Source organism: Chlamydotis macqueenii, chromosome W (genome assembly GCF_036417535.1).
Source record: "Chlamydotis macqueenii isolate bChlMac1 chromosome W, bChlMac1.mat, whole genome shotgun sequence".
Classification (NCBI taxonomy): Eukaryota; Metazoa; Chordata; class Aves; order Otidiformes; family Otididae; genus Chlamydotis; species Chlamydotis macqueenii.
The window spans coordinates 44,096,747-44,119,181 of NC_141592.1; the positions used below are offsets into that span (position 1 = coordinate 44,096,747).

The 22,435-nt window shown below is 45.2% G+C and overlaps 1 protein-coding gene across 1 annotated transcript in view; it reads left to right on the forward strand.

Moving 5' to 3' along the window:
• Positions 1-2,234, forward strand: part of LOC147596727 (F-BAR domain only protein 2-like) — a 47,719-nt gene extending 45,485 nt beyond the window's left edge. Inside the window, exons 10-11 of the mRNA XM_086769623.1 lie at positions 1,811-1,975; positions 2,212-2,234. Coding sequence (XP_086625749.1) covers positions 1,811-1,975; positions 2,212-2,234 — 188 coding nt within the window. The remainder of the gene's footprint in view (positions 1-1,810; positions 1,976-2,211) is intronic.
• Positions 2,235-22,435: the final 20,201 nt, after the last annotated feature.

Sequence of the window (22,435 nt, forward strand, 5' to 3'; positions counted from 1 at the left end):
AAAGGGAGGCATCTCACCCACAAAGCCTCTGTGGAGAAATAGACTTGCAGTGTAACGGAAAGGCTTTGGACCCTATTCAAAATTTAGTTAAGTGAATTATGAAAGCACAAATTTGCTTGTAAATATGACTGGTTTCATATAGGAACCACAAGCCTGGGAAGGGAAAACCTCTTCTATTGCTGCAAAGGCTGCAAAGCTGTGGTAGTCATTCAAACAAAATCAGAGAGAATTTGATCTGATAGAGATTATTACTGTAGTCTGGTCTACTCTATTATTCACTGACCTCACAGTTCTTTGCTATCTGTCTTCCATTATGATTATGTAGAGATAGCCTTCTCTTTTTTTTCCTTTACCAAACTGCGGAGCTTCTTTTAAAAGAAAACAAATCAAACTAAAACACGAATGCAACCAGATAAAGAGCTACTGCACCACCTGCAGAGCAGCATAAAATGGGCTGCCAGTGATGCAGATCATGTCTTGTGTGTGTTCAGTGGACTTGCACGTATCCCGCTGCTTCTGCTATATTCCCTTCTCTTCCCGCCATCTTTCTTCCCCTTTTCTTTGAGTATAAACACTTAGTACTCACAATTCAGTGTTTCAGATGAAGCAATACTATGCCAGTCTTACACTTATGGAAACAAAGGGAGAACTTGCAGAAACACTCTTAATATTAGGATAAATTTCCTCTTTATTCTGGTGTACAGAGTGGTAAAATGTTTCGATTTTTTAATATTCTAGCACATTATGTGAGCTGTCAGTTGCAGACAGAGATAAAACACAGAACAAACTTTCAAAGCACTTAAATATTTGAGTTTCCATACTTACAGTGGAAAGAACTTCTGATTTACCCAAACTGTGACAGACCTACTGAAGAAATGAAATGTACTTTAAGCCAAATTTATCAAGAACAAGCCATTGCATAAAACAATTTCATTCATCAATTCCTGCTTTTACCCTAGTAACATTTCAGTTACTAACTTTCCTCCTCATTTAGCAGTTCCTACAGACTAGTTGTTTTAAAGAAGTAAAAATATTTGACTTTCACTATTCCATTAATTAGTTATTTAAATCTTTTTTTTTTTCCCAGCATATTTTGCAAGAACAAAAAAAGACTTGTTTAAGAATTAGAAAAAGAGAACAGCAATAATGTTGGGTTTTTTTTAAATGCCTTGCATTGACCACAAAGGTGTACTTAAAGTAATTTTGAACTATTGCTTCTTTATAATGGCACTGAAGTGAACTTCACCACTGTCTATGAAAAATCAACTGAAGTTTTTGGGGAAATGTATTTAATCAGACCTTGTCTTTATTAGAAAAATAAGAATTTATTTCCTCTGGGTACATTACTGTTCAGCTGCATTTCTTCCAATGGCTTCCAATGTTCATGTACATTCATCCAGACAGATCATGACAACATTTAAATATTCTGATGTACTTTCAAATCTGCTAATGAAAAGTATTACATACAAGATAGACCAGCAAGAATAAATGATGATTATAGGGAACAATCAGGTATTTAATGTAATAAGAGATTACCAGGCTGTCTGATATACACATTCTTCTATGAGTATAATTTTGTATAAATGTATATTGCTTCTAAATCATTCACTAGTCACTGTCTTAAACAGAGTATTGGAAAAAAAGAGTTATACTCTCATCTCTTCTGAAAATTTATATAGGTCTGCCACTAAGAATAGGTCTTAAAGATTGCCATGTTAGTTCTACTCCTTACTGCTAAAATTTTTGGGAGATCATCTTGGTCTTGCAAAACAACCAACCTTTCAGTTCTGTTTTTTTTTTTTTTTAATAGGTTCTGGATCCCTCAGGGCAAAATTTGAACTTTCAGAAGGACCTAGTAAACCATCAACACTTGCAGTGCTATTTATTAGTGAAGGAAGCACCCTTTCAGGAGTAGATGTAGAGATAGCAGGCACTGGCTATCGACTTTCTCTCCTTAAGAAGAGATTTGCCACTGGTAAGGCACAGAGATGCTTATATATTCAAATTAATATGATATATTCTATAGTGCTAAATTATAAAATATGAAACTTAAATAAGTGGTGCATAAATAATTACTTTTCCTCAAAAACATGGCTGAAAACTGTTTCACTTTTTAAAAATTTTTCCATAGTTAGTCAAACTGCTCCCAGGAAAATACTGACAAAATCTGTTTTATCTACTGACTGCAAAAAACATACCTTTATTTTTCAGGACGGTATATGGCAGACTGCTGATGAACTTCTGGAAGTCATTGGATCAAAGGAGTGCAAGCAGCTTACTTTGCCCTCTCTACTTTTCAAACACTATTTTAACATGCATTAATTTTTAAAAAATGTTGACCTACTTTGGGGCTGAACTACAGAACAGAAATGCACTTCTAAAAGTCATTTTGCAAACTTTTTATTACTTTACAATAGCACTGAAGTTAACTTCACTGTCTAAATGATTATCTGAAATATTTAGTAAAATTTGTTGAAGTCAAAATAATAATCAATAGTTGTAATGAAAGTATGAAATTGTATGTTATACTGTAAACATTAAAAGTAAAAATTTATGAAAGCAAGTAAGAAATATTTGAGATAACCATAAGTAATATTAATTTTTCAGATTCTTTAATTGCCAGTTTTTAAAGAAAACAGAGGCAAAGTCTCACATAGTTCTTCCATCCACTTGTGCTCTATAACCAGCGGAGATAGAGATGTATTAAAAAAAAAAAAAAAAAAAGTAACTTGATGTCTGTGTATCATACATTAACAACATGTAAGTTGTTTTATATAGGGTTTTTTTCCTAAGTGCAATGTGTTACAAAATTGCAAGAGATTTACTTCTGCAGTTAGTAAATTTTATGAGTGTTGTGATTGTTTGAATCAATGCTGTAGATTTAATTTATTTTTATATGAATTGTATAACATTTGTGCCTTTAAAAAAACAAAAAACTGTGCCTATCCACTTTGTTATTCACATGCCTCAATTCCTTTTTCAGAGTTTGACTCTTCATCAAGAAAGCACGATGCTTGTATAATACATACAACTTTATAAAAATTCCTTTGACTGGGATTTAGAAGGCAGATTTGCAAAACTGGAGATTGTTTTAAAAGAGATTTAAAATACTCGTTTACTTCCTCATGGGGTAATTGCAATAAATGCGACTGTAGCAAAGGGAGATGCATCATGCAGGACTTTGAAACTTTGAGATAGTAACTTTAAAGATTAAAATCCTGAAAAATCACAGAAGATTATAAAAGCAAACAGCATTTCCTTTCACTTTGACTGCAAGTCTTTGGAATTTAAGTGCTTTGAGGGTTGTGTGATGTGAATGTAAACATAGTACTTAGGGAGGAATAGCATTTTAGAAGGGTATTTTATAGCAGCCAGATGACAAGTACTGCCATTTCTATTAGTTTAAATTTTATCTAAAATCACCAATTTTAATATTTGTATTGTCATCTAATCTGCTTGCCACAGCCGTAGCACAGGGAAGTGACACATTAGTAATGTTTTTCTAAAGCAAGTCACTAATTTTGAAAATCTTTTATATATTTGTATTATCAAGCACTTTTTCAATGCTGAAATTAAAAGTATTGGGGCAAAATAATTCGATAATCTACAAGTGGGAATTTTATATGATCATTTTAAATACCAGTATGTATTTTGTATTCTCTATTAAAACAATACAACTTGCTGGAACTAATTCATGCAAAACCAGTAATGAATTGGACTGCTGAAGCTTTACAACAAATTAAGCTTTGTAGAGGCTACATAAATTCTGATGGATATTACACATTTTTGCAGATGAGAGTTCCATTATTAGCACTAAGCACATACTGTACTGTAGATTTGATTGGAAGAGTATATTTGGCTGTTAACTTGCTAATCTTATTGAATGGTAAATTTCTAACTCATGTAATACGTTATAGTCTTTTTACTGGAATCTTAATTGTAATCTGCTTTGCAATCAAATAGTGTTTAACATGGTTTTAACAATATTTTATTAATGAAAACCCAAATCTGCATTGCTGTTTTTAATCAAGTATTACTTTAATTTCTTACTTAAATTAACTAGTTATGTTTCAGCACTTTGAAACTAGATGATTATACATTTGCATTGAGTGCAGGTTACAATTCTGAAGCCATACAAGTTTATATAGACTTTTGATAAAGAAATTTTAAAACAATGTAAAAAGTACATGTGTTTGATAAGAAAACCATATGTAGCAAGCTGGTTCTTGCTTGTGTATACAGCACTATCCTTTGTAGCTGCCTCCTAAGAAAATTAATTTCTAAACATAACTCGCAAGAATACAAAATTTATGGATTGTTACTACATTGGACTGTAAATTAAAGCATACAAGTTTATATTACAAAAGTTGTAAATACTTTGTATTTTTCATAAAATATAAATTCTTAACAAATTTTGCACCCATAATAAACATGTAACATATAATTTAAATACTGGTTTATATTGTTTATACTTTCACAGTTAGTCTCACAGAGATGAGTATGGTTTTTTGCCATTGTCCCAGTTGTAAAAAGCCTTGTTCTGTGACTTAGCAGTTTTTTAATTCCTAAAACTCAACAGTTTATTAAAAAAAAATCAAGTTAATAATCACAATAATTCAATCATAAATCATTCCGACTTCACCATCCTGTTTATTATAGAATCACTTAAATTGAAAAAGGCCTTTAAGATCATTGAGTCCAACTGTAAACCTAACACTGCCAAGTCCACCACTAAACCATGTCCCTAAGCACCACGTCTACACGTTTTTTGAACACCTCCAGGTATGGTGACTCCACCACTGCCCTGGGCAGCCTGTTCCAATGCTTGACAACCCTCTCAGTGAAGAAGTGTTTCCTAATATCCAACCTAAACCTCCCCTGCCACAACTTGAGGCCATTTCCTCTCATCCTATCACAAGAATCATAGAATCATAGAATAGTTAGAGTTGGAAGGGACCTTCAAAGGTCATCTAGTCCAACCCCCCTGCAAGGAGCAGGGACATCCCCAACTAGATCAGGTTGCTCAGAGCCTCATCCAGCCTGGCCTTGAACGTTTCCAGAGATGGGGCATCCACCACCTCTCTGGGCAACCTGTGCCAGTGTTCTATAACTCGCATCGTAAAAAATTTTTTCCTAATTTCCAATCTAAATCTACCCCCCTCTATTTTAAAACCATTACCCCTCGTCCTATCACAACAGGCCCTACTAAACAGTCTTTCCCCATCTTTCTTGTAGGCCCCCTTGAGGTACTGGAAGACCACTATCAGGTCTCCCCAGAGCCTCGTGTTCTCCAGGCTGAACAGCCCCAACTCTCTCAGCCTGTCCTCATAGGAGAGGTGCTCCAGCCCTCTGATCATCTTCGTGGCCCTCCTCTGGACCTTCTCCAACTGGTCCATGTCCTTCTTGTGTTGGGGGCTCCAGAACTGGACACAGTACTCCAGGTGGGGTCTCACCAGGGCAGAGTAGAGGGGGAGAATCACCTCCCTCGACCTGCTGGCCACACTCCTCTTGATGCAGCCCAGGATGTGGTTGGCCTTCTGGGCCGCAAGGGCGCATTGCCTGCTCATGTTGAGCTTCTCATCCACCAGCACTCCCAAGTCCTTCTCCTCAGGGCTGCTCTCAATCCATTCCCCACCCAGCCTGTATTTGTGCCTGGGATTGCCATGACCCAGGTGCAGGACCTTGCACTTGGCCTGGTTGAACTTCATGAGGTTGGCACGGGCCCACCTCTCCAGCCTGTCAAGGTCCCTCTGGATGGCATCCCTCCCTTCCAGCGTGTCGACGGCACCACACAACTTGGTGTCATCGGCGAACTTGCTGAGGGTGCACTCTATCCCACTGTCCATGTCGCCGACAAAGATGTTGAACAGGGCCGGGCCCAGCACGGACCCCCTGAGGGACGCCACTCGTGACCGGTCTCCACATGGACATTGAGCCGTTGCCCACCACTCTCTGAGTGCGGCCATCCAGCCACCTCCTTATCCACCGAGTGGTCCGTCCATCAAACCCATGTCTCTCCAGTTTAGAGAGAGGGATGTCATGCGGGATAGTGTCAAAAGCTTTGCACAAGTCCAGGTAGATGATGTCAGTTGCTCGTCCCTTGTCCACCGATGCCGTCACCCCGTCATAGAAGGCCACCAACTTGGTCAGGCACGATCTGCCCTTCGTGAAGCCATGTTGGCTGTCACCAACCACCTCCTTGCTCTCCATGTGCCTTAGCATGGTTTCCAGGAGAATCTGCTCCATGACCTTGCCAGGCACAGAGGTGAGGCTGACCGGCCTGTAGTTACCCGGGTCTTCCTTATTCCCCTTTTTAAAAATGGGGGTTATGTTCCCTCTCTTCCAGTCATCGGGGACCTCACCAGACCGCCACGGCTTCTCAAATACGATAGCCAGTGGCTTGGCAACTTCATCCGCCAGTTCCCTCAGGACCCGCGGATGGATCTCATCAGGTCCCATGGACTTGTGCACCTTTAAGTTCCTCAGATGATCCCGAACCTGCTCTTCGAGTACAGTGGGCGGTTCTTCATCCTCGCAGTCCCTGATTGTGCCTTCCACAGCTTGGGTGGTGGGACAGGAACTCTTGTCGGTGAAGACTGAGGCAAAAAAGTCATTGATCACCTCAGCCTTCTCCATGTCCTGGGTAACCAGGACACCAGTTCCCTTCCGGAGGGGGCCTACATTTTCCCTGGACTTTCTTTTGTCCCCTACGTACCTATAAAAGCTCTTCTTGTTGCATTTTATATCCCTGGCCAGATTCAGTTCTGCCAGGGCTTTGGCCTTCCTTACCTTATCCCTGGCCACTCGCGCAGCCTCTCTGTAGACCTCCCAGGCTACCTGTCTCCGTTTCCACCCTCTATAGGCCTCCTTTTTTTACTTTCAGTTGGTCCAGGAGCTCCTTGCTCATCCACGCTGGCCTCCTGGCCTTTTTGCCCGACTTGTTCTTCATCGGGATGCACCTCTGCTGAGCTTGGAAGAGGTGATCCTTGAATATAGACCAACTTTCCTGGGCCCCTCTTCCCTCCAGGGCCGCCTCCCATGGCACTTTGCCCATCAGGTCCCTGAAGAGGCCGAAGTCCACCTTCCTGAAGTCTAGGGCAGAGAGCTTGCCATGTGGTTTCCTTGCTGCCCTGTGGATCTTGAACTCCACCATGTCATGGTCGCTGCAGCCTTCCTTTAGTTTCACATCCCCCACCAGCCCCTCCCTGCTGGTGAGCACAAGGTCCAGCATGGCACCCCTCCTTGTCGGCTCCTCTGTCATCTGCAGGAGGAAGTTGTCATCCACACATTCCAGGAACCTCCTGGACTGCCTGTGCCCTGCCGTGTTGTCTCTCCAACAGATGTCAGGGTGGTTGAAGTCCCCCATGAGGACCAGGGCCTGTGACTGTGAGGCTGCTCCTATCTGGCTATAGAGCGCTTTGTCTGCTCTGTCTTCCTGGCCAGGCGGCCTATAACAGACCCCCACCGTAACGTCCCCTGTCCATCCCCATCCTCTAATCTTGACCCATAAGCTCTCTGTCAGCTCCTCCTCCATCCCCAGGCGGAGGTCCACACACTCCAGCCGGTTGCTGACGTAGAGAGCGACACCCCCTCCTTGTCTCCCCTTCCTGTCCTTTCTAAAAAGCCTATACCCCTCCATGTTGACGCTCCAGTCGTATGTGTCATCCCACCACGTCTCCGTGATGCCAACGAGGTCGTAGCCCTGCTCGTGTGCACTCATCTCCAGCTCTTCCTGTTTATTCCCCATGCTGCGTGCATTGGTATAGAGACACCTCAGCTGGGCCCCCGACAAAGCCGACTTGCTGGCTGGAGTGACAGGGGTTCTATTGGATCACAGTTTAGGTTCATTTGCACTTAACTGTGATCCTTCCTCAGCTTCTGGACCCTCGGTGCTGGCACTGGCACCATGCTGACAGCAGTGGGCTGAACTGTGCTTCCCCTCCCCCAGCAACACTAGTTTAAATCCCTCCGGACGAGCCTGGCAAGAAGAGAAGAGACCAACACCTGCCTCCCTACACTCTCCTTTCAGGGAGTTGTACAGAGCAATGAGGTCTCCCCTCAGCCTCCTCTTCTCCAGACTAAACAACCCCAGTTCCCTCAGCCGCTCCTCATAGGACTTGTGCTCCAGACCCCTCAACAGCTTAGTTGCCCTTCTCTGGACGTGCTACAGCAACTCAACGTCCTTCTTGTACTGAGGGGCTGTTTTGGTTTTGTTTAGTGAGGGGGGCCTAAGGTGGTAGCTTCTGTAGTAAAGAGGAGATTTAGAAGAATAAAGGACTAATCAGAATAATAATAAAAATATTAAGTAATAAAACAAGTAGCTTTATAATAAAACAGTAATTTTATATAGCCTAGCAGGAACCCTGCATAACAATTTAATTCTTGTGTGAAAATATAAACTACTAATCTTGAGAGAAAGAAAAGCAGAGTCATAAATTTAACATAACAAGATACTTTCAGAATGCCCCAGCAGGTGCTGAGATGAGTCAGATGAGAACATCCTGAGGGAGTACAGACACAAGAGCTGAAACCAAGATAAGGGGGCTTCAGGAGTTTAGAAGCAACTGATAGGGTGGAATAACAAAGGACATTGGGAACCAACAAAGACAAGTCGGTAAGAAACTGCCTTGGCAGAAAGAACAAAGAAAAATAAAAGACTGAGTTCATGCAGTGGGCACAGTAATGAAGAGGAGGGAACGACCACCGGAGGAAGTAAACAACCACCAGAGGGACTGTGACTCCTGAGAACAGACACGAGATGGACACTGAGACCAGGGCATAACCTGTCTCACGTGGGTGGAAACTTATTATAATGATTTCTTGAAAAACTAATGAATATGTAACCAAGTCCTCAGGAATTCTATGAATATGTATGTCTATGATGCATAAATATTGTACCTGTTGCTTAACACGTTGCACACGTTTGGAGGAGCGATCCCCCGTGTGCCCGGCGCTGTAATAAAGAATACCTGCTTAATAGTTACATGGAATATTAAATTTCTTTTATTATAGCTTTTTCGGCTTCAGTAGGAAACTGCTAGAAGTCACTCCCCTTTGTTCAGTGGACTCAGCCGGGTCTAGGGCAGACCTGCTGCTGGCCAAAGCCAAGCCAATTGGTAGCAGAATGTTCCCTGATAACACCGCTGCGATAATGTATTTTAGAAGGGGAAAACAGAAAAAAAAGGAGAAGAGAAGATGTGAAGCAGCTGAGCTGGGGCAGAGAGGGGGAGGCATGAGCCTCGTGGGCCTTGCAGTCCTCACCCTCTGGCCTCCCACAGGGTGGCCGACTGGGCCCGACTTGGCCCAGCCTGGCTGCAAGAAGTGGAGAGGAGATGAGAACTGAATGAGATGTAAAAAAGATCCTGAAAGGCATCGGCCAGCCTGTTGTGAAGAATTTTTCTTCTGAGGAACGGCTGCAGACGTCAAGGTCAGTGAAGAAGGAGGGGGAGGAGTAATGCTGCTCCTGGCCAAGATTCCCCTGCAGCCTGTGGTGATGACCATGGTGAAGCAGGCTGTCCCCCTGCAGCCCATGGAGGCCCAGGGAGGAGCAGAGGTCCCCCTGCAGCCTGTGAAGGACCCCACACTGGGGCAGGTGGATGCCTGAAGGAGGCTGTGGCCCATGGAGGGCCTGCTGGGGCAGCCTGTTACTGAGGGACTGCACTCCATGGAAAAATGACCTGTGCCAAAGCAGTTCATCATGAAGGACTGTAGCCCATGGGAGGGACCCCGTGCTGGGGCAGGGGAGGAATGTGAGGAGTTCTTCCCCCCAGGAGGAAGGAGCAGCGTAAAACAACAAGTGATGAACTGACCATAATCCCCATTCCCTCTTCCCCCCTGTGCTGTTCAGGAGTGGGGAAGGAGGCAGAGATAATTGAAAAAGAAGTTAAGCCCAGGAAGAGGGAGGGCTGGGGGGAAGTTGTTTTGTTCTCTGTCTCATTATCCTGCTTTGGTTTTAGTAATAAACCAATAGTTTTCCCCAGCTCAAGTCTGTTTTGCCCATAACAGTAACTTTAAGGATCTCTCCCTGTCCTTATCTCAAACCTCGAGCCTTTTTCTTACATTATCTCTCCCTGTTCCCTCAGAGGGTGGGGGCAGCGAGAGAGAGACTGCGTAGTCTGGTCCTGATTGGGGCTGAACTACGACAGGGGCCCAAAACTGCACACAGTATTCCAGTGTGGCAGGCTGGTCGGATACAAGGGTCTCATCTTTCTTGGGAAACCGGCAGGCTGGTCAAATTGGAAAGGGCTGGAGGAAAGCCCCCTCCCTGTCCTCTGTTGACACAGGATCATGTCTAATCATGACATATACCTTGACTTTAGTAAGGCTTTTGATATTGTCTCCCATAGCATCCTTGTATCCATGTTGGGATGTTATGGTCTAGATGGGTGGACTACTAAATCGATGAAAAATTGAGTGGATGATCAGGCTCAAAGGGTGTTGTTTAATGGGTCATACTCTACCTGGAGTCCAGTTATAGGTGGAGTACTGCAGGGATCTATCCTAGGACCTGGCCTATGTAATGCCTCTATCGGTGATCTGGTGTAGGTGACAGAATGCACCTCATCAAAATTATGGATGACACCAAACTCAGGGGTTGCAGTCTACATGCTCAAGGGTAGGGCTGCCATCCAGAGGGACCTAGACAGGCTGGAGGAACGGGCTAATGGGAACCTGTTCTGGTTTTATTTGCGGGGGGGGGGGCTATGGTGGTAGCTTCTGCAAGAAGCTGCTAGAAGTTGTTTCCCCTTTGTTCAGTGGACTCAGCCGGGCCTAGGGCAGACCCGCTGCTGGCCAGGGCCAAGCCTATTGGTGACAGAATGGTCCCTGATAACACCTCTGTGATAACATATTTAAGAAGGGGAAAACCAGGGGAGGAAAAAAAAAAAGAGAGAAGAAGTGAAGATGTTGAGCGGGGTCAGAGACGGGGAGGCGCGAGCCTTGTGGGCCTTGTGGCCCTCACCCTCCAGCCTCCCGCTGGGCAGCTGTCTGGGCCCATCTTGGCCCAGCCTGGCTGCAAGAAGTGGAGAGGAGATGAGATGTGAAGGGAACCTGAGAGGCATCTCCCTGAGCCAGTTGTGAAGAATTTCTTGTGAGAGGAACGGCTGCAGACGTCAAGGTCAGTGTTACAGCCCGGAGCCGTAGCAGGTTTGTGATTCCCTCGGACTAAATTAAGGTGAACCGACACCAAACGATCAATTTAGGATTTTATTTAACATTTGGAGGAACGACTTAACTTTGAAAACTTGGAAAGCATAAAGGAGGTTGATAGCCGGGGCTCTTATCGGGATATTTTGAAGAAGGAAAAGGAAAACAGAAAAGAGACAGAGGAAAAGAGGGAAAGAGATATCACCACCCTTGGATCCAGCGACGACGATGACGGGCGGGCGCGCGGATCCTCCGGTGGGGTAGCAGGTGCGTGGCTTCTGGTGGCGGGGCCGCGGTGGCGAGTGGCCATGATGGTCTTCCGGTGGGGGGCTCGCCACGCAGCTCCCTCAGGCAGTGTCTTTTATAGTCTAATCCCCGCCTCCAGTTCTGCCCCTTGAAGCGTCTGTTTCCAGAAAGTTCTGAGTCCTCTGCACAGGCAGCGAAGCGGGTGCTAATGTGAGGAGTGGTCGGAAGCCCCCTCCTCAGATGACCGCTGTGTGACCCCTGGCCATATTTGGCAAGTCGTTAACAGGGGCCTGGGGAGCTGCACATCCCCCATGCGGCCTCCACCTCCCCTATGCAGACTGCACCCTGGCCACAGCCACAACAATGTTTGAGATATCAACTCTTTCAGTCCCTGACAGTCAGTGAAGAAGGAGGGGGAGGAGTAATGATGCTCCTGGCCAGAATTCCCCTGCAGCCTGTGGTGATGACCACGGTGAGGCAGGCTGTCCCCCTGCAGCCCATGTGGAGGCCCACGGAGGAGCAGAGATCCCCCCCTGCAGCCCATGGAGGACCCCACACTGGGGAAGGTGGATGCCTGAAGGAGGCTGTGGCCCATGGAGGGCCTGCACTGGGGCAGCTGTTCTAGAGGGACTGCATGCCGTGGAAGAGATGACCCACGCCGGAGCAGTTTCACAAAGGACTGCAGACCGTGGGTGGGACCTGTTCTGGTTTTGTTAGTGAGGGGGGGGCCTAAGGTGGTAGCTTCTGTAGGAAACTGCTAGAAGTCACTCCCCTTTGTTCAGTGGACTCGGCCAGGCCTAGGGCAGACCCGCTGCTGGCCAAGGCCAAGCCAATTGGTAGCAGAATGTCCCGTGATAACGCCTCTGCGATAACGTATTTAAGTAGGGGAAAACAGGAAAAAAAAAGAAGGAGAAGATGTGAAGCAGTTGAGCAGGGGGCAGAGAGGGGGAGGCGCGAGCCTCATGGGCCTTGCAGGCCTCACCCTCTGGCCTCCCGCCGGGCAGCCGACTGGGCCCAACTCAGCCTGGCCTGGCTGCAAGAAGTGGAGAGGAGATGAGAAGTGAATAAGATGTAAAAAGGATCCTGAGAGGCGTCTGCCAGCCTGTTGTGAGGAACGGCTGCAGACGCCAAGGTCAGTTCAGAAGGAGGGGGAGGAGTAACATGGCTCCTGGCCAAGATTCCCCTGCAGCCTGTGGTGAAGACCATGGTGGAGCAGGTTGTCCCCCTGCAGCCCATGGAGGTCCACGGAGGGGCAGAGATCCACCTGCAGCCCGTGGAGGACCCCACGCCGGAGCAGGTGGAGGCCTGAAGGAGGCTGTGGCCCGTGGAGGGCCCGCTGGGGCAGCTGTTCTAGAGGGACTGCACCCCGTGGAAGAGATGACCCACGCCGGAGCAGTTTCACGAAGGACTGTGGCCTGTGGGAGGGACCCCACGCTGGAGCAGAGGAGGAATGTGAGGAGTTCTTCCCCCGACGATGATACAGCGGCGTAAAACAACGCGTGATGAACTGACCGCGACCCCCATTCCCTTTCCCCCCCCCGTGCCGCTCGGGAGGGGAAGGTAGTAGAGATAATGTTAAGCCCGGGAAGAGGGAGGGGTGGGGGGAGGTTATCTTGTTCCCTGTCTCATTCTCCTGCTAATTTTAGAAATAAATGAATAGTTTTCCCCAAGTCGAGTCTGTTTTGGCCATGACGGTAACTTTAAGGATTTCTCCCCGTCCTTATCTCAAACCTTGAGCTGTTTTTCTTATATCATCTCCTCCTATTCTCTTGGAGGGTGGGGGGAGCGAGAGACAGACTGCGTAGTCTGGTCCTGATCGGGGCTGAACTACGACAGACCCCACGAAGAAGCAGGGGAGGAATGCGGGGAATTCTTCCCCCGACGACAAAGCAGTGGCATAAAACGACAAGTGATGAACTGACCGCAACCCTCATTCGCTCTTCCCCCCTGTGCCACTTGGGGGGTGGTCGGGGGGGAAGGTGGTAGAGATGAAGTTAAGCCCAGGAAGAGGGAGGGGTGGGGGGAAGTTACTTTGCTCTCTGTCTCATTATCCTGCTTTGGTTTTAGTAATAAACAAATAGTTTTCCCCAGGTCCAGTCTGTTTTGCCCGTAACGGTAACTTTAAGGATCTCTCCCTGTCCTTATCTCAAACCTCGAGCCTTTTTCTTACATTATCTCTCCCTGTTCCCTCAGAGGGTGGGGGCAGTGAGAGAGAGACTGCGTAGTCTGGTCCTGAGCGGGGCTGAACTACGACACAACCTCATGAAATTTAAGAAAGACAACTGCCAAGTCCTGCACCCAGGAAGGAAGAGTCCCTTGCAATGATACAGGCTGGGGACTGAGTGACTGGCTGGGGAGCAGCTCTGCTGAAGAGGACCTGGAAGACAGTAAGCTAAACATGGGTCAGCAGTATGCCCTGGCAGTGATGAAGGCTAATAGTATCCTGGTCTGTATCCAGAGGAGCATAGCCAGTAGACTGAGAGAAGTGATTGTCCCCCTCTACTCAGCACTTGTTAGACTGCATCCTTTTTTGCACCCTCCCCAAGGAAGATGCTGCTAAATTGGAGTTCCCAAGCTGGTCAGGGAGGTGGAGCACTTGCCCTATGAGTTGATGCTAAGGGAACTAGTTTTGTTGAGCCTGAAGAAGAGAAGGCATCAGGGGGAACTAACAGCAGCCCTCTCCAATACCTGTTGTTACCGAAATCCAGAATAAAACTCCTTAACAGCAATGAGAATTTAAGAAGCAGGCACTCCTTTATTGCAGCGCTGGGCGCACAGGGGATTGCTCCACCTAGCATGAGCACCTGTTCAATCCAACAGCGCAGGTTAAATGCACACCTGTTATACATATTCACTAGATTTCCGAGAAATATTATACATAAACATTAATTTTCCTAGAAGTCATTATAATATTCCTCCACCCACTTGCGCATGCTCAGTCTTTTGAGTCGAGGGTCTTCTGGTGGTCTTGGGGGTCGTCAGAGCGTCCCTTCCTCAAAGTCGCTGGTCAAACCCCTCCTTAAAATCTCCATCTATGGTCTTGAGAATAAGGTCGCGTTGTCCTTGATCTTTCTGGCTCCAAAGTGATGGCTCAGGGCCTATTTTCTACAGGTGGTGTTTGGGGCTCACCATTGTTCTGCCACTCTTCTTAATTACCCCAAACATGCTAGGCTAACTTCTAACAAACGAGATGTTGTAACAGCTCTAAGACTCCCCATTCCCTCTAAGGAAAATAGATTTCATATAAAATTTAATCTATGTGACTACAGTTCTACAGTTAGCAAGAATTACCCCATATTGATATTTAATTATCAAAAATCATATTATTCTTATATTAAAGCAATCATTGGTTAATCTCACTTAGCTCTACTGATTGGAATCCTTGATAGCCAGATTGAGATGGGAAGGGTAGAGGGTTTCCTAGCAGCAACCTGGTATCCATAACAGTTTCCTTAGATTCCTAAAACACAATACTACAAATCAATTAATCTTTATCAAAATCTCCGTGGTTATCTGATTTTAAACAAAACTTAAACCTCTGTGGTTACAATTCCCATGACTACAATTGATTCTTAACACTCCTATATTCTACAATTTACTTTTGATCAAACTTGGCTCTTTTATATAATCAAGTTTTAATTTTTATCATAATATTTGCAACACTGTGAGGAGGTTGTCATAGAATCATAGAATGGTTAGGGTTGGAAGGGACCTTCAAAGGTCATCTAGTCCAACCCCCCTGCAAGGAGCAGGGACATCCCCAACTAGATCAGGTTGCTCAGAGCCTCATCCAGCCTGGCCTTGAATGTTTCCAGGGATGGGGCCTCCACCACCTCTCTGGGCAACCTGTGCCAGTGTTCTACAACTCACATAGTAAAAAATTTTTTCCTAATTTCCAATCTAAATCTACCTCCCTCTATTTTAAAACCATTACCCTTTGTCCTATTGCAACAGGCCCTACTAAACAGCCTTTCCCCATCTTTCTTGTAGGCCCCCTTGAGGTACTGGAAGACCACTATCAGGTCTCCCTGGAGCCTTCTCTTCTCCAGGCTGAACAGCCCCAACTCTCTCAGCCTGTCCTCACAGGAGAGGTGCTCCAGCCCTCTGATCATCTTTGTGGCCCTCCTCTGGACCTTCTCCAACTGGTCCATGTCCTTCTTGTGTTGGGGGCTCCAGAACTGGACACAGTACTCCAGGTGGGGTCTCACCAGGGCAGAGTAGAGGGGGAGAATCACCTCCCTCGACCTGCTGGCCACGCTTCTCTTGATGCAGCCCAGGATGCGGTTGGCCTTCTGGGCCGCAAGGGCGCATTGCCGGCTCATTGACCTTCTCGTCCACCAGCACTCCCAAGTCCTTCTCCTCAGGGCTGCTCTCAATCCATTCTCCGCCCAGCCTGGATTTGTGCCTGGGATTGCCATGACCCAGGTGCAGGACCTTGCACTTGGCCTGGTTGAACTTCATGAGGTTGGCACGGGCCCACCTCTCCAGCCTGTCAAGATCCCTCTGGATGGCATCCCTCCCTTCCAGCGCGTCGACGGCACCACACAACTTGGTGTCATCGGCAAACTTGCTGAGGGTGCACTCTATCCCACTGTCCATGTCGCCGACAAAGATGTTGAACAGGTCCGGGCCCAGCACGGACCCCTGAGGGACGCCACTCGTGACCGGTCTCCACATGGACATTGAGCCGTTGCCCACCACTCTCTGAGTGCGGCCATCCAGCCAATTCCTTATCCACCGATAAGGAAGACAGAAGATAGAACCATGCTCTTCACAGCAGTGCACAGCAGAAGGATGAGAGACAATGGGCATAAGTTGAAATGGGGGAAGGGGGTCTCACTGAATATAAGGAAAGTTTTTCACCATGAGGACAATCAAGCAGTGGAACAGGGGCCCAGAGAGGTTGTGCAGTCTCTATCCTTGGATGTTTTCAAGACCAGACTGAATAAAGCCCTTGAGCGATTTGTTCTGACCTCAGCTACCCCTGCTTTGAGCAGGAGGTTGGACTAGAGTCCTCCTGAAGTATCTTCCAGCCTGAATGATTCTGTGACAACAGCAAAATTTGACTATAAGCAAAATGAAATTGTAAGTAAAATGTTTCACTAATTTTTTTGAGAATAGGTCACTGTAACCTTTGGAATGTACAGGCATGGCTGGAACCTATCACCCTTGAAGAAAAGGAGGGATTGATATCAGACTAAAAGAGCAAGTTATTCACAGATGTTCCTTCTCTGCAAAGGAGAGTGTAGAGAGAAGGTCAAAGATGCTCCAAATTGAATGGTTGCTGAACTTCGCTAGCTAACAATTTTTTTTTTCTTAGATAAGCAGCTCAGGCCTTGAGCAAGGAGGATAAGGGTTTCGAACCAATTTGGGCTGATAGATATTTAGGAACAGGTTTAGGATGTATATTGAGCATGTGCCAGCAAAGAGTTCAACTAAAGGACACTGACTTTTGGGGGCCTGCGACCACCAGAGACCCCCAGAGGACCCCCACTGACCCATTTCACTACGCGTGCGCAAAGGACATTTAAATATGCTAAATAGTTCCAGGAAATGTGATGAATATAGTAATGATTTCTCAGAAAACTAATGAATATTTATATATTACCTCTATATATTTTCGGACAACGACATGCACATTAGGTGGAGCTATCCTCCGTGCATCCAGCGCTGTAATAAAGAATGCCTGCTTTCTAAAACTCCAAAATGAGTCTTAAAGAGTTTCTTGACTGGCTTTTACGGTAACAGGACAAGACATGAAGTAGCTCCTAACCTTAGCTTCAGAGAAGGTGTGTGTTTCCTTGCGTATGTCTGTGCCTATGTGCACGCTCCTCTTATACCCTTCTCTCCATACTGTCATCCATCTTCTTCCTTTGCTGCTTGCGCACGCATTCTTCCTTCTTGTTCCCTTTCCCCTTCCCTATAGTTCCCGAACAGCGTCTATTGCCTGTTGTTCCTTCCCCTCGTCTTCACACGCGGAACCTATGCGCGCGTCTTTTCTCCCTCTTCCCCTCCTCCCTCCTTTCCGGGGCGGTGAATGCAACTCCGGCCCAGGAGCGAGCGGCGGCGGAGGTGGCGGTGATGGACGCTTTTCTATCTTTATTCTGTTTCTTTCTCTCACTCCTGGGACGTGCGAGAGCAGTGAGCGTGAAGGGTACTTCGCTATCGCCGTGCAGATCACGCTGAAAACGCTGCAGTAACAGACTTTCAAGATCGACATAGACCCTGAAGAGACAGTCCGGGCCCCAGGGTGGGGGAGCGTGGGGGAGGGTGAGGGAGCTCTTTCGCGCTCTGTTCTTTTAACTTGCACGGCTTCACTTCTACTGCAGGCGCTGCACCTTCCTGTCTTGGAAAGGGCGGGGGGGGGGGGTGAGGGCGGGCAGGCGAACACCCTACCCCTTTCCCCCTTTCTTGTTAGGGGTTGGCGGGCAGGGGCAAGAAGTGAAGGGGGAGGGGGCAGTGTGTGTCTCCAGTTCTCCATAACCCCTCTCAGTACTGCCCTTTCTCCTTTGGTTGGAGTAAGCCTGTGTGGCAGATAGAGGAGGATAACATGAAATGGACCTCTTTCTTTGGAGGAAATTGGCAAAGGCAACTGTATGGCGTTTTAACCTTTTTTTTTTTTTTCTCAGTAGCATGTCTGTGTGCATATGGATGGGCAATGGGCATAAATTATAACCTCTGGTGGTTTGTATAAGGGGATCATGGCCTTTTGGAGAGCGAGTATAGGGGAGGGAAAGAAGCAGGGGAAGTTGTAGGGTTCTTTCTGCAGAAGTGTGCATTGAAGAGGAGCTGGTGGTTGTTTGCTCTTAGATGTGCTTGTGCTTGCCTACTGGATGAGGTTAGTGTGTACTGGGAGCAGGATGCCTGTGTCTGAGGAAGGAGAGTGACTGTAGGGAGGCTTTCTTGTTTAAGCTACAATGCGGACTATAATGATTACTCTGTCCCTGTGGGGTGAGCAGGTGCATTTGAAATTCTACTAGCCGCTTTTGGGGTATGTATTGCTGGCTCCTGCTCAGCAGGTGTTTGGATATGTGTTATGATTTGTAATAGAATCAGTTTCTCTCCTTGGTAAGTTACCATGACTATGCAATTCTGTAAGGAGAGGGTGAGAGAAGAGAGAATTTATTTGTAGGTAGGTGTTTTTTTTGCTGGTGCTTGGAGTTTTTTTTTAAAAGTCCTTAGGCAAATACAGTCATACTGAGATGAGAAGAAGGGCCTTCAGTATGTTTTCAAGGTTAGAAAGTTCCTTATGACTTCCCCTGAGGAACTTGGATGCTTGTCTCTTACAGCAAAGTCTGGATGCCCCTGCTGTCTTCCTTTAATAGATTTGGTACATGTGATTTTAGGGGGTGTGTTTGAAACAGTCTATTATATTGCATCTGGGCCATGAAACTATGAAAGGCCTTAACTTTACTTGCTGGTGTTCTGAAGATTGATTGCTTTCCTCCATCTCAAAAACATAATAAGGGAGGAGAGCAGTTAAAGTCAGGTTACAGAATTTCTTGAGTCCGGACAGCATAACTGAGGGAGATTCTGAATGTCTAATTGAAGTATGTGTTGGAGTCCTTTTGGGATTGTCGTAGTTCAGCCCCGATCAGGACCAGACTACGCAGTCTCTCTCTCGCTCCCCCCACCCTCCGAGAGAGTAGGAGGAGATGATATAGGAAAAAACGGCTCAAGGTTTGAGATAAGGACAGGGAGAAATCCTTAAAGTTACCGTTACGGGCAAAACAGACTCGACTTGGGGAAAAACACTCATTTATTTCTAAAATTAGCAGGAGAATGAGACAGGGAACAAGATAACCTCCCCCCACCCCTCCCTCTTCCCGGGCTTAACATTATCTCTACTACCTTCCCCTCCCGAGCGGCACGGGGGAGGAAAGGGAATGGGGGTCGCGGTCAGTTCATCACGCGTTGTTTTACGCCGCTGTATCATCGTCGGGGGGAAGAACTCCTCGCATTCCTCCTCTGCTCCAGCGTGGGGTCCCTCCCACAGGCCACAATCCTTCGTGAAACTGCTCCGGCGTGGGTCATCTCTTCCACAGGGTGCAGTCCCTCTAGAACAGCTGTCCCAGCAGGCCCTCCACAGGCCACAGCCTCCTTCAGGCCTCCACCTGCTCTGGCGTGGGGTCCTCCACAGGCTGCAGGTGGATCTCTACCCCTCCGTGGACCTCCATGGGCTGCAGGGGGACAACCTGCTCCACCATGGTCTTCACCACAGGCTGCAGGGGAATCTTGGCCAGGAGCAGCATTACTCCTCCCCCTCCTTCTTCACTGACCTTGGCATCTGCAGCCGTTCCTCACAACAGGCTGGCAGACGCCTCTCAGGATCCTTTTTACATCTTATTCACTTCTCATCTCCTCTCCACTTCTTGCAGCCAGGCTGGGCCGAGTTGGGCCCAGTCTGATGCCCAGCGGGAGGCCAGAGAGTGAGGCCTGCAAGACCCACAAGGGTTCAGTAGCTAAACAAAGAATCCTCTCCAGTAAATTCAGGGCTTGACTTGGAATCATAATGATAGTAGGGTATACAGGTAGGATCCAGGAATGTTTTGTGTTAGTGTACATGATGTCTTGATCTTACTAATTCTAGAGCTGTGGGGGTAAAAAGTGTGTTTAAATTTCCTTGAGGTACTAATTAGAAAACTAAGGATGAACTTTTTTTGGGAAAATGTGGAAAATACTAGAAGTGCAATTTAATAAAAGGAAAGCATGTTTTTGAGTCCTCTTTTAAAAACTAAATCTTTTTAAATTGCTGAATCCTTTTAAAATGGCCCTTGTTAACTGTCTTTCAAAACTATTTGCTTGAATGTTCCCTTTTAGTCTCATTTTGAAAAAGGCTTTTTATAGCTTAGTGCCCTCAATTAAATTTGTGACTTCTGTTGAACATGTTAACTTCTGGGAGTTCAGGAAATGTTTAATTGTTGTACTGTACTTGTGTACTTCACTGCTAGACAAAGCAGTCTGTCAGCACAACGCTTCAGCATTCCCCTCCTGTTCTCCATCAGAAATCAGTAATTAAAAAGTCAGGAAATACCAAGTGCTGAAGCCATGGGTTAGCATTTTGCTATTTATTTCCTTCCGCCAAACTCTGAAAATTTCCTTTGTATAAATTAAACAATGAAAAAAAATGTCATTTTCAATTCCATATCATTACCATCAACATAACAATGCATCTAAATTGTGTCCACAATATATCAGGTATACATTTTTAGGAAAAGGAAAAAAAACCAAAACACCTTTCTAGGCTTGTTTAAAAGGATAATGGTTCCATAATTTTATTAACAGGTTAGCAAAACAAAATCCAATGGATTACAATATTTACATGTTATTTGAAAAATAAAGCAGTGATAAAAGCATGTCACAATTGTTTCAATTTTTTTCTTTTTGGTAACTATTGCAAACACTCAATCCAGGTATGAAACTTTTAGAAGACATTTGAAATGAGGCCAATTAAAAAAAAAAAATACAGGCACAAAATTTATACTTTTCCCTCCAGTGTGTTTTCTACATGATGTTCCCTCCCTCCTCCAAAAAAAGCATCCCCCTAACAAAACCAAAAAATCCTGCAAACCTACAAATTTAAAAGCAAAACACCATGCTTCTCAAATAGCACTAATTCAACAAATGCAAATTTTGCCATCAATTTTATTTGAAGCTCTCTAGGGCAACATTTCCTCAGCAGCTTCTTTACCCCTCCCAACAAACAAAAAGAAACCCAAGACAAAGACACGTGCATTTCTAAAACTAAGTTTTAGTCAAGTAATTTCTACTTTTTGGAAAGAAATTCTTTGTTCAAAATCAAAACATACCATGAGTACCAGATCCTGTATTCCTTATTCAGGCAAAATTGCTGTTGAGTTGAGTAGGATTTCCAGCAAAGAAAAAGTGTAGGATCAGCCACAAGGTATGTAGATTCCTATTCATTCTATACTGCTCCTCTCCTGCTAAAAGCTAAGGAGTAGGGGGAAAAATTAGCAACTCCCATATTGGATCAAGTAGCTCTCCAGACTCAATGTAGTATGTAACTATTTCACTTCTGCTTGCATAAAGATGCAAGAACTGTCATTATTCTCTACCACTGTATCAAAACAAAAAAAAGCACATCCACCCACCCCAAAGACTGGGGCGGAGGAGGGAGGAGGAAGAGGTGATGACACCAATCTTGACAGAAAGTACTGGTGCGAGACGAATAGATGCTAATTTGAAAATTGAGAGAATAATTATGAGCACCGATGTGTTTTGCCCATAAGCTGCATATCTGTTCTGTTAGTTTGATTCTTTAGTTAAAAAAAATAAAATAAATAAAATGCTAAACACAGAAATAACAAGTTTTATATTCACAAGAACTCTTCCCTGTCCCCTTTTCCTTTGGAAAACAATAACATCACCACTCATTTTGCATGAGAAAGTTAATTGTGTCATATTTGCAACAGTTCAAGTTGATAGGAAATAAACATATGGCAAACAAAACCACACAATCAGTCACATTAAATCTATCAAATACTAAAATTATACTTGAATACTAACAAACAGCTTACCTGGAATAAAGGATGGCAATTCACAAACCATTATCTAGAAATTAAAGACTCTCTCTTTTAATTTTTTTTTATTTACTAAAATAATTAAAAAAAAATCACAGTATTTTAAGAAATAAAATCCACAGTGGGATTTTAAGTACAATTTGTTTCCTTTCTTTAAAACTTTGTTTCTTCCTCCTTTCACCACTTTGCCCAGCAGTCTCTACTTTAATCATAATGACAACAAGCAGTACTAACAAATGCAGAGATGTCCCTTTGTTAATTGTGAAGTATTAGGAAACAGGTGGCTGTTTTAAGCAAAGCAGTTTCTGTCTTGTTTTTGTTTTCTTTACTAAAGCAGTTGCATTCAGTCTGTAAAATCATAATGTATTGAAATTACAAAAATGCACTAAAACTTGCATGTTGAAAAGTTACATCACCCTCTCAACTGTGCTCATTATGCTTCTGTTTGCAAACAATATAAGTCTCCACTGCAAAGCACATTGTGTAATGTACAGACATAGGGA